General features: G+C 40.2%; 1 protein-coding gene across 1 annotated transcript; it reads right to left on the bottom strand.

The window, feature by feature from the left end:
* Positions 1 to 660: 660 nt before the first annotated feature.
* Positions 661 to 7,192, bottom strand: kcnv2b (potassium channel, subfamily V, member 2b). Its single transcript, XM_036526878.1, has 3 exons — positions 5,870 to 7,192; positions 4,150 to 4,390; positions 661 to 746 (listed from the first exon to the last, which is right to left on the bottom strand). The coding sequence occupies exons 1-3, from the start codon at positions 7,190 to 7,192 to the stop codon at positions 661 to 663; spliced, it is 1,650 nt and encodes a 549-aa protein (XP_036382771.1).
* Positions 7,193 to 12,742: the final 5,550 nt, after the last annotated feature.

The raw sequence follows: 12,742 nt of genomic DNA, 5'->3' as shown, positions 1-12,742 counted from the left end.
GCTAAAGACAGGTCTTTGCTTAACGTAATGCCTACACAGAACGGAGAAAATCGATCAGTTCACTAACTAATGAAAATGTAGATACTCTATAAACGGAAAAAAACGTTCCTTTATAAATGTGAAGAATAATTCAGCTGTGAATTAGTGGCTAACAATTGTAGGTACAGTGCGTCCACAGATAGATTTGTTCATTTAATTTGTTCAACTTTTACGGACAGTAACACATAAATCACTTTTAATGTGGAACGCGATCTCATGGTAAGTGATGTTGCAGTTTTACGACCTCTCACCCAACCAAAAAACAGCTACAGTAAACGGGAAATGCCACCCCCCGCCAGGGATGCCAGTAAAAACCGGGTGCATTCCTTTGCTCCCTCTCTTGCATTTCTTTCTCTTGCTTTTGTACGTCCAAAAAAGACCGACGTACCGCTCACGCTCTCTTGCTTTGTACGTCCGAAGAAGACGGACGATTTCCTCACACTCTCACGAAGGCCGCACCACGCGGACGGGACACGGACAGCCGAGCTGAAGGCCCTGTCCTGTCTTAGATTCTCCAAGCTGGCGACGAATTGCTAGCGGAGATCAATAACGCAAGAGCCGAGTTTCAGCGCCAGCGATCAGAGCAGCACGAACGGAGACAAAGGTGCGACCGGATCCACCTCAACGCGTCTCCCGAAAGACACCCTCATCCACACCGAACCAGACCAGCCCTGGCTCCCCGACGACGGAACCGCCAGCGAAACCATCTACGGAACCGCAAGATTGGAACCTCATTTCATGAGCTACAGTAGGCCGATTGTTAGCTAAATCGATGAAAGTTGTACATCCGTGTGTTTCAGATCATTAGGAGTAATGTAACTAGCCATGTTTCGTTGTTCCTAACTGATTTGTCACACACTACGCAGCGTTAGATAGATACCACACAGAGACGTAGGGTCTTTGCATGCGTATCGTTTTACTAAGCCCTGGTACCTCCTTTTAATCCGCATAGAATAACCCCGCGATTATCAATCGTCCGAACATATCCTGTACCAAACAGACGTTATGTTCGCTCACACATGCACATAGGCAACTCAAACTCGCCGCCACACGCATGTTCCTTTGTTCTCTTTGAACACGTGTGTTCAGCGAGCACGCGCAGCACATGCACCACCCATTAGCTCACACACATTAGCGCAAGACATTCACTCAAACCTACACATAAGTGTAAATACATACACATGCGCTCCACTCATTGTATATAAACGTATTTCATTACTACTTTGGTTTTATATTTCAGTAAATGCATTATTTTTCCAAGGTTGTCTGTTGTAATATTACACGTGGAATGAATATCGCCAACCTCTGCTGATCAGAATTCTAAAGACCTTCACCTCTTAGTTAAATCGTCAGTGTCATTTGTTTAGTTAGCTAAATGGATAATATTGTGATTTGATTAAGATTAACTATTGATGTGGTAATTTCGATTATGATTATTAATTTAATTATTATTGAAGTATTGAAGAAATTAATAGTTTAGTATATTTTATGAGACTGATATACGAATTTGAGACTGATATTTTATTTTAACCTCTATGGTAGACGCCATATTGTGTGGCGCCTCCATGTGTTTAATTTAATTATCACCAACATAATTGGTACCTCATGTAAGAATATTCCTTACACGTAAGCGGTACCCCTCGTAGGCGTTGTCCCTACATAATTTGCATTGCCCGTGTGAGGAAGACTAACTTCCCCCTACACAATTTAGATGAAAAATTCTAATTGGCTAGTATTGAATGTAACATAAGTATTTGTACTTAACCAGCTATAAAACTATCATTGCTATGCTAATGTTACAATTGTACTGTAGAAGAGGATAGACTACTACATACTTGGGTAATGCAATTTTTAGACAATCAGTATACTTACATTTGAATGAAATTTATTTTTCATTCAGTTTTTAAATTATCTTTATTTGTTTTACAAAATAAATGAGGATGACAATCCCCCTGTCAGTAGCTGTAATATCTAATTATGAGCTTGTCTCCATGTCGTGTTACCATACTACTCTGTATTACATATACTTGAAATCTGCACATAAGACCAAAAAACAAAAATATACAGAGTGAATCAAAGTTGTTTTCTTGTAACTATCATGTAAAAGTGATGACATTCAACAAATTGTTGAACACTGTTTGTTCCAACCACAAACCCTTGAATGTTACATCTACACAGTGTTGCTTTGTCTACCTAATACAGAGATCTGCACAGTAGAACTATTTTAGTCTGTAATCTGCTCCCAAGAACAACAACATGCAGCCTGAGGCCAGCTGTTTATAAACTCATAAATCGGCTTTGAGAAATTCAATCATTCTCAGATGCTGAAAGATGAAAAAATAAACCATTGAACCATTTCTCCTCACGTTCAGCCAGCTGCTGCATCTTAAACTAGGATTATTTCACTGTTTCACCATGGATAATTTCTCCATGTTCAAATGGGGACATGTCTTCTTGGTCTTATCAGTGAGGTCACGAGTAGCTTCGTATGGGATTCTGTGCTACTTCCAAAGTAACTTCATATGAAAATTGATTTTCAGTGTACAGAGCCAGTACACTTCAAAAAGAAAAAAAAAACAAATTCAGTATATTCTGATGATGGTTGGATTAACTAATTGAAATCTTTGATTGAATTTTGAACCTTTATTTAAAAAAAATCTTTTTCTCTTCCCCAACATTAAATGAAAATGAGAATTGTTAATATTGAAAATAAAGCTTATATTTATACTCTTTATATATAGTCTTATATAAAGAGTAGTCTTATATAAAATCTTTCTAAAATTTCCTACAATATGTTTTGATTTTCACTGTTAAGATACTGTCTGTTCAACACAGGTTACCATGTAAGATAGTAAATAAAGATGCAGAGTTAAGATGAAAATTGCACTTTTATTTCACTTTTCCAACTCTGAAAACCAAAACTGTAGTTGTTAGAGGTGGTTAGGGTTGAGAATATCACATAAAAGTACTGTGTCAGAGTACTATACAATGTAAGTCCTCATTTTGACCAAACACATAATATATGTGTATATATATATAGATTCTCATGTACATTCACATGGCAATTATAAAGAAAAAAATTTGCAAATGTGTTTCACAACCTGATAAAGTGAATGCATTAAAATTAGCGTTTTATTTAAAAAGATAAGCAGCTTTATCTGACAAGTCCCAGGTGCTTTTTATTCATCCTTTCTTTCTTGTTTTCCTCTCTGCATCCCTTCATTTCTTTTCTCCTTGTCTGGCAACCATTTCGCGGCGCTTATTTTTACAAAAGCATTCTTTGACTATATTCCCAATTCCGTCCTTAGAATTCCAGTCTCTGACAGTTACATTTTGGAGACCTTTTGGTGTAAACTTCTCATATTTTGCATGGACTAAGGTTGTTTTGTAGCCACTGCAGTTGAGAAGTTGCACAAAATGAGGTGTTGCGTTGACAGGACAGAGTGATAATGAAGGCATAGTAAAACTCCTTGCTTCCTGCTCCAGTAAAATAAAGCACTGAAATTAAATTGCACAGGGTATGCTTTAATTTCTCTAACATTTGTTTCTTTCCATATATTCACTTAGATATTTTACATCTCCTCACTGACATTTGGCAACACACACAAGCCTATTATGGCTTATTTTGGAGTCTCAGGTAATCCACCCATACAGTAATGTTGAATAGATTGTGAAATAAACATCTTTAAAATTTTACAAAATACTTACAAAACAGCAATAACATAAACCACTCTTTGTACCCTTCATAGTTTACCTGGGCTTCCTCAAAAATGGGTTTAAAAAGAACATAGGATAAATACAGAAACAGAGACAAGGAAATGCATTTCACATCAAAAGCGAAAAGCAGACAGCATTTGAATAAAAATACTATCCACATCTTTTCTGACCATGGGTACCTGAAGATTTTACTACTGTCACATTTGATGGTTGAGTTTAGTTTAGATCCACTGTATTTCCCCATTCAGTGTGTACCCGTGCCCTAATGCAGCTCAGCACACCGCGTAGGTAGTAATAATAAGGAGAAAAGGAAATGAGAGCTGGGCTTGCTGCTTGCATGCAGTGTAATCCAAGGATGTGCAGTGCGGTGGCCACCTCACCACCGATGCTTACTGCAGCACTCTGACATTTTTCTTGCCACCCTCTTGGTAAAGCGCACCTTGCCTCGGTTCTTGAGGATGGAGGTGCACTCGTGGGCCTTGATCTTGCTGTAGTAGTCTGAAAACTTGTTGTAGAGGATGGAGATGGGCATTCCATTTAGGATTATCCCAAAGGATATGCAGGCGAAAGCAAAGATTCGACCCAGATGTGTCTCTGGGAAAATATCACCGTATCCCACAGTTGAGATGCTCACCTGGGGAGGGAGAAACATATTAGTCATGGTGCCAATAATTTGTTTCTTTTTTATAGTAGTGTTTATACATTATGACAAATAGTAGCAATAGGGGTGGCAGTGTAGTGTAGTGGTTAAGGAGCAGGACTTGTAACCGAAAGGTTGCCGGCTGCTGTACCCTTGGGCAAGGTACTTAACCCACAGTTGCCTCAGTAAATATCCAGCTGTATAAATGGATAACATTTACTGTAACCTATGTAAGTCGCTTTGGATAAAAGCATCTGCCAAATGAATAAATGTAAATGTAGCAAACTATGTACACACTTGCAGGTGTACATGCACACCAGTCAATGGCAGCATGCCAGCTTGCATGAAAGAGTCAGCTAGACCAGTCACAGATTGTTTCCACCAATAACATGAGACAGCAAGGTGCAAGTCATCCCTAAATTCCACCTGCTGGCATTGAGGCATCCGCTGAAACATAGTTCATTGTAATCCAATTAATACCAGGTATGGAAAAAGGAACCACTGTATTTGTAGATGTTGGCCAATGAAATAAGCTGAGTGCAGGACTTGGTAAGGTGTTCCCAGTTCATGGGTACAGTTAGGGCAGCAAGCACTAATACTGCATTTGGCAGGCAGACGATTAGATACGTAGGTGTAACTATTTGCAGTAGCAAAGAGATTCAAATCTGCAGGGGATTGCTTACACCAGAGAACTTCTAAAAATGTCTTCCAAAGATACAACATTGTCAACAGATTACAAGGACAAGCACAGCAGACAATTACTGAGACTTTTAATTTTGTGTACTCTGTATGCCAACTGAATTCTCCATACTGACATCAAAGACTGTAAAGATAAAACACCATATAATCCACATGAAGTACATTACACGGTTACAAAACACACAATATTAAAACCCAACCATAGCATTAGGTTTTAATATTTCGTTTGGTTTCTGCAACATGTGTGATATATTGCTCCTCAACAAATGGCCAAGGATCAGTCAGTGCTTTGCATGCATTTATCCAGTGGAAAAATAACAGTTTATAAATGGAGTAACACAAAAAGAAAACCTGTTAAGTTAAATGGTGTATTTATCATATATACATTAAGTATGCCCAACAATATTCATGTAAAGTAGCTAACAGGTTAGGTAGTCATGTTTACTTTGAGTAATCAGACAGCAGATTTGGTCTACAGTATAGCCAATACAGTCTGAATTGATGTCCCACCAAACCATTAAAATGTACAATATAAGACTGTAGTCTACACCCACCCATGAATTGTAAGAACATGGTGCAGGTAGAAGGAACCATAACACTGTAATATGTCGAAATTAAATTAAGTGGTGTGGTTGTTGGCTGTTTATTATAAATAGCCAAAATTGCCTTTTAAAACTGAAGTAAAATTAGCTTAGTTTAGATGCAGGGCAATAGCGGGAGGTGTACCAGAGATGAACATATACAAAGTGATCCAATAGAGATTATTGTACTCACAGCAGCCCACCACCAGGCATGGGGTACACTGGTGAAGTTGGTCTGGTGGACGTCATGCTCGACGGTGTACACCATGGCCGAGAAGGTGAAGATGCCCATGGCGATGAAGAGGAGGAGGCAGCCCACCTGCTGGTAGCACTGGCGCAGGGTGAAGCCGAAGGCGCGCAGACCTGTGGAGTGGCGCGCCAGCTTCAGGATGCGGAAGATGCGCATCAGTCGCATGATGCGCAGCACCTGCCCCACCTTGCCCACCTGCCTGACCGCGCCCACCTGCCTGACCGCGCCCATGTCGCTGTCCTCGTCCTCGAAGCACTCCAGTACCATCTGCAGGTACAGGGGGAGGATGGCGAGCAGGTCCACGGCGTTCAGCACGCTCTGGGCAAAACGCATGAGGTCCGGCGTGGACACCAGCCGCAACAGGTATTCCACAGTGAAAAAGGCAATGCAGAAGGTCTCCACATACTCGCCATAGGTCCTCCCACTCAGCTGGCCTGTCGGAGTGTTGTATTGCATCTCCTCCACCGTGTTCAGCGACATGGCCACCAGGGACACCAGCACGAAGAAGCTGGAGGCCACCGCCATGAGCTTGGCCATGAGGGAGGAAAAAGGCTTCTCCATCAGGTTCCAGATGATCCTCCGCGTCTGGCCCATGGCCATGTCCTCAAACCTGTCCTCATTCTCTTCCATCTCGACCTCCTCCTGCAGCTCCCGCTGTACCTTCAACTGCTCGTTGAGCTCATCCTGCCTCTCCTCGAAGGAGATGCGGCAGCAGCGGTGGGTGTTCTTGATCCGCACACCCCAGTAGTTTATCTCCTCCAGGAAGTTCCGTGGACAGAGCTCATCCTTTATCCAGAGCACCCCTGTCCTGTAGAAGTTGAATATGTTGTGAAAGATGTCTGGGTCCCGGTCAAAAAAATACTCGTTGCTGTGGACAACATAGTCGTCGCAGAGGTCCAGCTTCCTGTTGTGGTCTGTGTAGGTTGCCAGCCGTCCGATTCTGGTTGTAGGGTACCTTGCTGCAGCCAAATAGGAGATCTGGTAAGCCTTCCCCCCCACGTTGATGTTGAGCATGTAATTCTTGACAGGTGAACTGAGCGTGTAAAGAGGCATTGACGGCCTGTCATTGTCCTCATTCTCGTACTCAGCATAGATGTCATAAATGTTCCCGCTCATGTCGTCCATGGAGTTCCATTGCTTGATCCAGCTGTCTTTGGCAAAGGGAAGGTTGTGGTCCTCCCCTGAGTCTTTGGCCTCAGGTGCGGTCACTCCAACTTTGTAATTGGGGAAGAGGCTCGGCCTCCTGCGGCCATTGAGGCTGAGCATTTTGACTCCCAACAGCCGGCTGAAGATGCCACAAGTTACCGAACAGATGGCGCTTGCAAATCTGGAAGCATTACTTGTCCTTAATACCCCTGTGTCAGAGCGGTAGATGTGAGAAAGACACAGCACTGACCCTCTCGTTGCTGACTGAAAGGATCTGTGCGCTGGGAGACTGTTTTAAATGTTATTATCCTTCTGCTGGCTCTCTCTCACATTTATGTCTCCCTTTTGCCTTGTCTATACAAATCTCTTTGGCAGACACTGAAATCCTTTAACAGCACTGTAATTGAAAAAAGAATGATTAGTAGACTAAACATTGTTTCAGTGTTTATATTTCCATGTATTTAACAGAAATATTTAACCCTAACAGTCTATACTTTTACATGTCCCACTGTTTTCTTATGCCCATATTTGTTTGTATGTGCCCCAATTAATTGGAAACACATTGTGCAAGGTGAAATCATAAAGAAATCACTTAAATATATAAGTGCATAAATAATTGCTAAGAGACTGAGAACACTGGTTGCTTGGCACAATACTAAAAAGACAAAAAGGACTATGTCCAAAGACTAAAGAGCTGTTGATTGATATCTATGCTTACAGTGGCTACATCACAGTGGTGCACAGTCGTGTTTAACTGTTGCGCTCTAATACCGGTAACCTGAACTGAATTGAGTCATGTGTGTCAAAGGAAGGTGGAGTGTATGTACTCTTTGTCAGTTCATAGCATTATGCAAGAGTCATCAGAGAAGAAGCAATAATCAGATGACTTTATATATGTATATATAAATTATGAAAAAGAGAGAAAGTATATAAATATTTAAAATGTTGTCTTTTTCTAATTTTTCCTTCATTTCTCTTTATCAGGTGAGTGGCATGAACAAACAAAAGACTATTTTAGTATATGTAATTGATGTCTGTTATGCTCTCCCTTGAAGCCCAATCCCATAAGAAACCCAAAGAAAAACAAGTTTTATTTAACACGGCTTCCTTGCAGTTGAATTTATAGTTAGCTCTTTCAATAAAACCTTTCAGCTTTATTACAAGATATTATAAAAACTTTCAGCACTTTACTCTTGAAAGTCTTGAATTTTCTAAGCTTTCCCTACCTAGTGTTTGTTCTTGTAGGGAAACTTTTATGGAAATATTTTGTCTCCATCCTACAAACCTATATACATACAAACCTTAATATACGTCATGAATGCTATTAATTATCAACCCTGTTCATTCTAAATTAATGACTTAATAAGCAAAATGTCAAAGCTTAATCCAGACAGCCACCTACCACTGCATTTCTGTGTTCATTTAAGAATGTTAAATATCAAATAAAAATGGTCACTGCAGCTGGAAAGTACACAATTCTCCAAATGAAAGAAACAAACATTCTTTAAATACAATGAAAAAGTAGTCTAACAGTCTGCTTGTACTCTCTCCATGTTGCATCTATACATTTATCTGACATTGTTAGTGCATTTACTAATGCCAACCTATTTGCCAATCTCTCTCCTCTTGCACAGAATAATCTACTGATAATCCTTCAGATGTTAAGAATAGGTAGATTATGGAACTTAATCCCTGAAATAAGAAACGAACTGCTGTCATAGAATTATTTCTATTGATTACCATGAATAGGGAACCACCTATTGTGAGGTTAACCTGGACAGTTGTGAAGGATATTTTTCTAAAAGTATTTTGCTTGGGAAGAGATGGCACATGGTAGATAGCCCACACCCAAAAGCGGGGGAATAACAGAGAGATAGAGAGAGAGGGAGAGATAAGGAGGGAGAGGTTATTTAAAGTAGATTGCTAATACCATTAAACTGTTAGTGCACTTCCAATCAGGAAGACCGGTGTCAGTGGGTCTTGCAGCATATGTGAACCCAGGGTATCATGTGGCTTGAGGTGGAGGAGGAAGAGTTTTCCATCTGTCCCACTCCCTTCTTTTTGAGGCAATCTGCACGTTAAGACTGTAGTGAGCCATTATCAGCCTCACCTTGACACATCCAGTGCTCCCCATTGAGATTAGTCAGGAGGCATATGGATTCAGATGCTATAATGTATTTGTTCCATGATCTAAATGTAATTATTTTATTATTTGAATGAATTCAAATTATTTAGTCTGCACAGTATAGTATTCAGTGCTCCCATGCAATTAAGTAGGTCATAGAAACTGCACAGTCGGATTAAAAATATGTTAATGCATACTTTCCAGGTTTATCTAGGTTTTTAGAACTTGATACCTTAGCCATATTTTAGTACAGTGCACTACAATGTATTACAGTAAATATTGTGCAAGAAAGCTGTACAACCAAGAGGTAGAATTCACAAAACAAATTCAGTTGCTTGTATCTTTCATATGTGAAAAGGTTTGATGTTATATAATGTATAACAATTTATTAAATTACAGTTCATTTTTCAATGTGTTCTTTTTCTTTTCTTGAATGTCAAATGTACCAGAACCCAGAAACAGCCGTGAGGCAGGCTACCATTTTTCTCTAAAACATGCTAGTTATTCTGATACTATCTCCCAAACCTCTTTTCATGTAAATGAACCCTTATACTTCTGGTATGGTAATCATCTCAGGCTTTGGGGCATAACAGGTGAATTGGATAAGGGAAAATAATCTGTGAACTAATGAAAGGAGTACATTACAAGACACGGAATCTTTGGATGCGAGTGTAGAATCAATGTTTCTTGTCTGGGCATCTGAAATTTTCCTTTATGAGTTGGCAGAAGGAGCACTGGTGAAGTAATTAAGGGCTCAGTAGAGCTGGACTCTTGCCCTGGGATTTAAATAATACTTTACAAGCCATGTCAGTAGGTCACCAAGACTGAAATTGTGTGAACTTTAATGTACTGTTGTGGCAAAAGTCCAGACAGTACAATTACCCATGCTGTAGGCACTGTCCATGGACTCATTATAGGAGGAGGGAAGAGCTAAAGCACAGGAATCAGAGAGCAAAGTAAAAATGGAATGTGATGAAATGATAGGACAAACACAAAGGATTTCAGTTTGTACCAACATGTCACACACAAACCTACCAATCTAGATCACACACACACACACACACACACACACGTATATCTGCTAATTCATAAACACATATTCTCAATCAAAATATAATACAAAATACTGGTGTGAGAAAATGTATTTAATTAAAATACAAGTAATTTGTCATTTGAAAATACATACAATTAAACTGACCCTCCACAGACACAGAAAGCTCAGTAATAAAAAATGTTATCCTTATCCTCAAGAGGATGGCACAAGCTATTTCGCTGACAACAATGAAGATTAACCACTATAAAAACGGATAAATTTAGCTGTTAGAAATTGCTTTTGACCTTAGGAACAAAAGTAGCTAGCCCGATTTATCGCTAATGAAGTCTTCCATACAGTGGCGGAGTAAGGTGGTCATGGGCCCCTAGGGTACTCTTTGTGTGGGGGCCCCCCTTACTCATCATGCTTTACCAGAAAGGAAGTAATTTAGTGCCATTCGTAAAATAGGGATGTGTATCTCCATCACTGAGGCCGATGCGATACACATCTCCATGCATTGCCAACGATCCGATACATTAAAGATACATGAGGCAACTACTTATGCGATACGATATGATTCACCCCTATTGCGATGTAGTGCGATTCCACACGATTTGAATCAACACAATGCGATTCAACGCGATACGATCTGATGCAAAAGAATGTGGTGCTATGCAATTCAATACAGTACATATAGTTTGATTTTATTTCTTTGGTTCTTCTTAAGCAGACAGTAAATCCCAATTTGTTTCTCTAGCTTTAGGTAAGTACTTGAGTTAGTCGTGCTGTGTGCCGTGCCGTGTACTTTATAGCAGCATGGCATATTTTGCAAATTGCATGCGTCTTGTCAAATTGTCTGTCTGTCTTGAAAAATTCGAAGTGTCGCCAAACATTTCATTTGTAGCAACTAGATGGAACGTGTAGCTCTTCCTCCTCCATGATAAGCTGTGACTCGCGCGAGACTTGGCAGAGAGACTTGACGAGAATTGGCCACTGACAGCAGTGGAGAGAGAGAGCGCGCTTGAGAAACGGTTAAGAAAGGAGGAATCAATCTAAATATAAGATTATTGGTCACATTTCTAAATAATAAAGACATTGGGCCTCTACTAATAATTATATATACATACATCGGATTTTACCGATGGAAAGATGTTAGAAACCATGCATCCCGAGTTCATCTCAAATTGTATCCGGTGCACACTTTTTTAATCGGGGCAATCGCATCGTGAAATTTTATGCCGGTGCACCGACGCGAATCGGTGAATTTTACCATCCCTAGTGTAAAAGCGTGCTAGGAATATTACACGGCACGCACACGCATACGCACATGTGGTGGAAAATTTTTGATAAAGTGTATACCCCGTATGTAAATTATGAGTATTGCCACTTTCACCCCCCCCCCCCCCCCCAGAGAAAAGCGGAGCTTGACGTGGTACGATTAAGCTTGTTACATGGTGGAAATAAGTTATTGCCAGCAAACATCATAAGCATTGCCAACAGATGTTAGCTTTTGATTTTAACCACAGTTATTGACATATTAACTGAAGGTATTGATATATTACATTAGATATTTATTTTATCTTTACTGTACATGTGGAGGTCTGGAAGTGTATAAGGAAACCAGACAATCTAATATGTTAGCCTTAAATAATATGTATTCTATTATACTTCGTATGGTGGAAAATATTGTTTGCATTAAGCACTACTACTGAAAAGTAATATGATGTGATTCTATGCCTAAATAATGCTGGGGGTTACCCTAGGTCATAAACATTGCATGTAGGCCATTGTAAGACACCGCTAGGGGGGTAATCTTGGGGTTATTACAGGACAGTGGGTGACCTTGGAGAAGGAACACTGGCTTCAGCATTGGCCCTCCCTGGAAGTCACCCCAGAACCTTCGTGCACTATGTTGCTGTTCTATAGTCATGCCAACTTCTGTTGGTTCATGGTCTACGCTTATTGTATCTTTTTTGCCTTCACTTCTCCTATTGGTTCATAATCTACGCTTATTGTATCTTCTCTCCCTTCACTTCTCCTATTGGTTTACGGTCTACGCTTATTGTATCTTTTTCCTCTGACTCATAGTCATGCCACCTTCGCTTATTGTATCTCCTCCCTTTGACATGCCCCTACAGCACATCAGCCTGTTTTTGCCCCTTTTAACATATGCATCCCATTTTATTTTTATATTTTCTTTTATGAGTTATACAGCTAGAAAATAACAGCTGATTGCCTGCATTGGCCTAGCTGACATCTACTGACAAATGCTTGCAAACTGTATGTGGATTTACTGCAATTTGTCATAGTTGCCCATCATAGTAGTGCTGAGCTAATGGCCCCCCTTTGCAGGGTTTAGTTCTTCTGGCCCATCTTCTGGGCCGTGTCTAGACGGGGCCTAGTTCTTACATTAACCCTTTGCTTTAAGGCCTATCCTTGTAGCTTATGGCACATAGATATCTGTGTGCCTTCTTACAGTCTGCAGCACCGTGGTCTGGCTAACTGAGTTACT

Source organism: Megalops cyprinoides, chromosome 4 (genome assembly GCF_013368585.1).
Source record: "Megalops cyprinoides isolate fMegCyp1 chromosome 4, fMegCyp1.pri, whole genome shotgun sequence".
Lineage (NCBI taxonomy): Eukaryota > Metazoa > Chordata > Actinopteri > Elopiformes > Megalopidae > Megalops > Megalops cyprinoides.
This window is presented reverse-complemented; position numbering and strand designations above follow the sequence as displayed.

Bases quoted from the DNA above. Each gene is read 5' to 3' on its own strand.
- kcnv2b (XM_036526878.1), bottom strand. From the start codon at position 7,192: ATGCTCAGCCTCAATGGCCGCAGGAGGCCGAGCCTCTTCCCCAATTAC. The intron at 4,391-5,869 runs GTGAGTACAATA...CTCCCTCCCCAG, and splicing joins ATGCCTGGTGGTGGGCTGCT to GTGAGCATCTCAACTGTGGG. The intron at 747-4,149 runs GTAAGCATCGGT...GCGGTTCCGTAG, and splicing joins AAAAATGTCAGAGTGCTGCA to ATGGTTTCGCTGGCGGTTCC.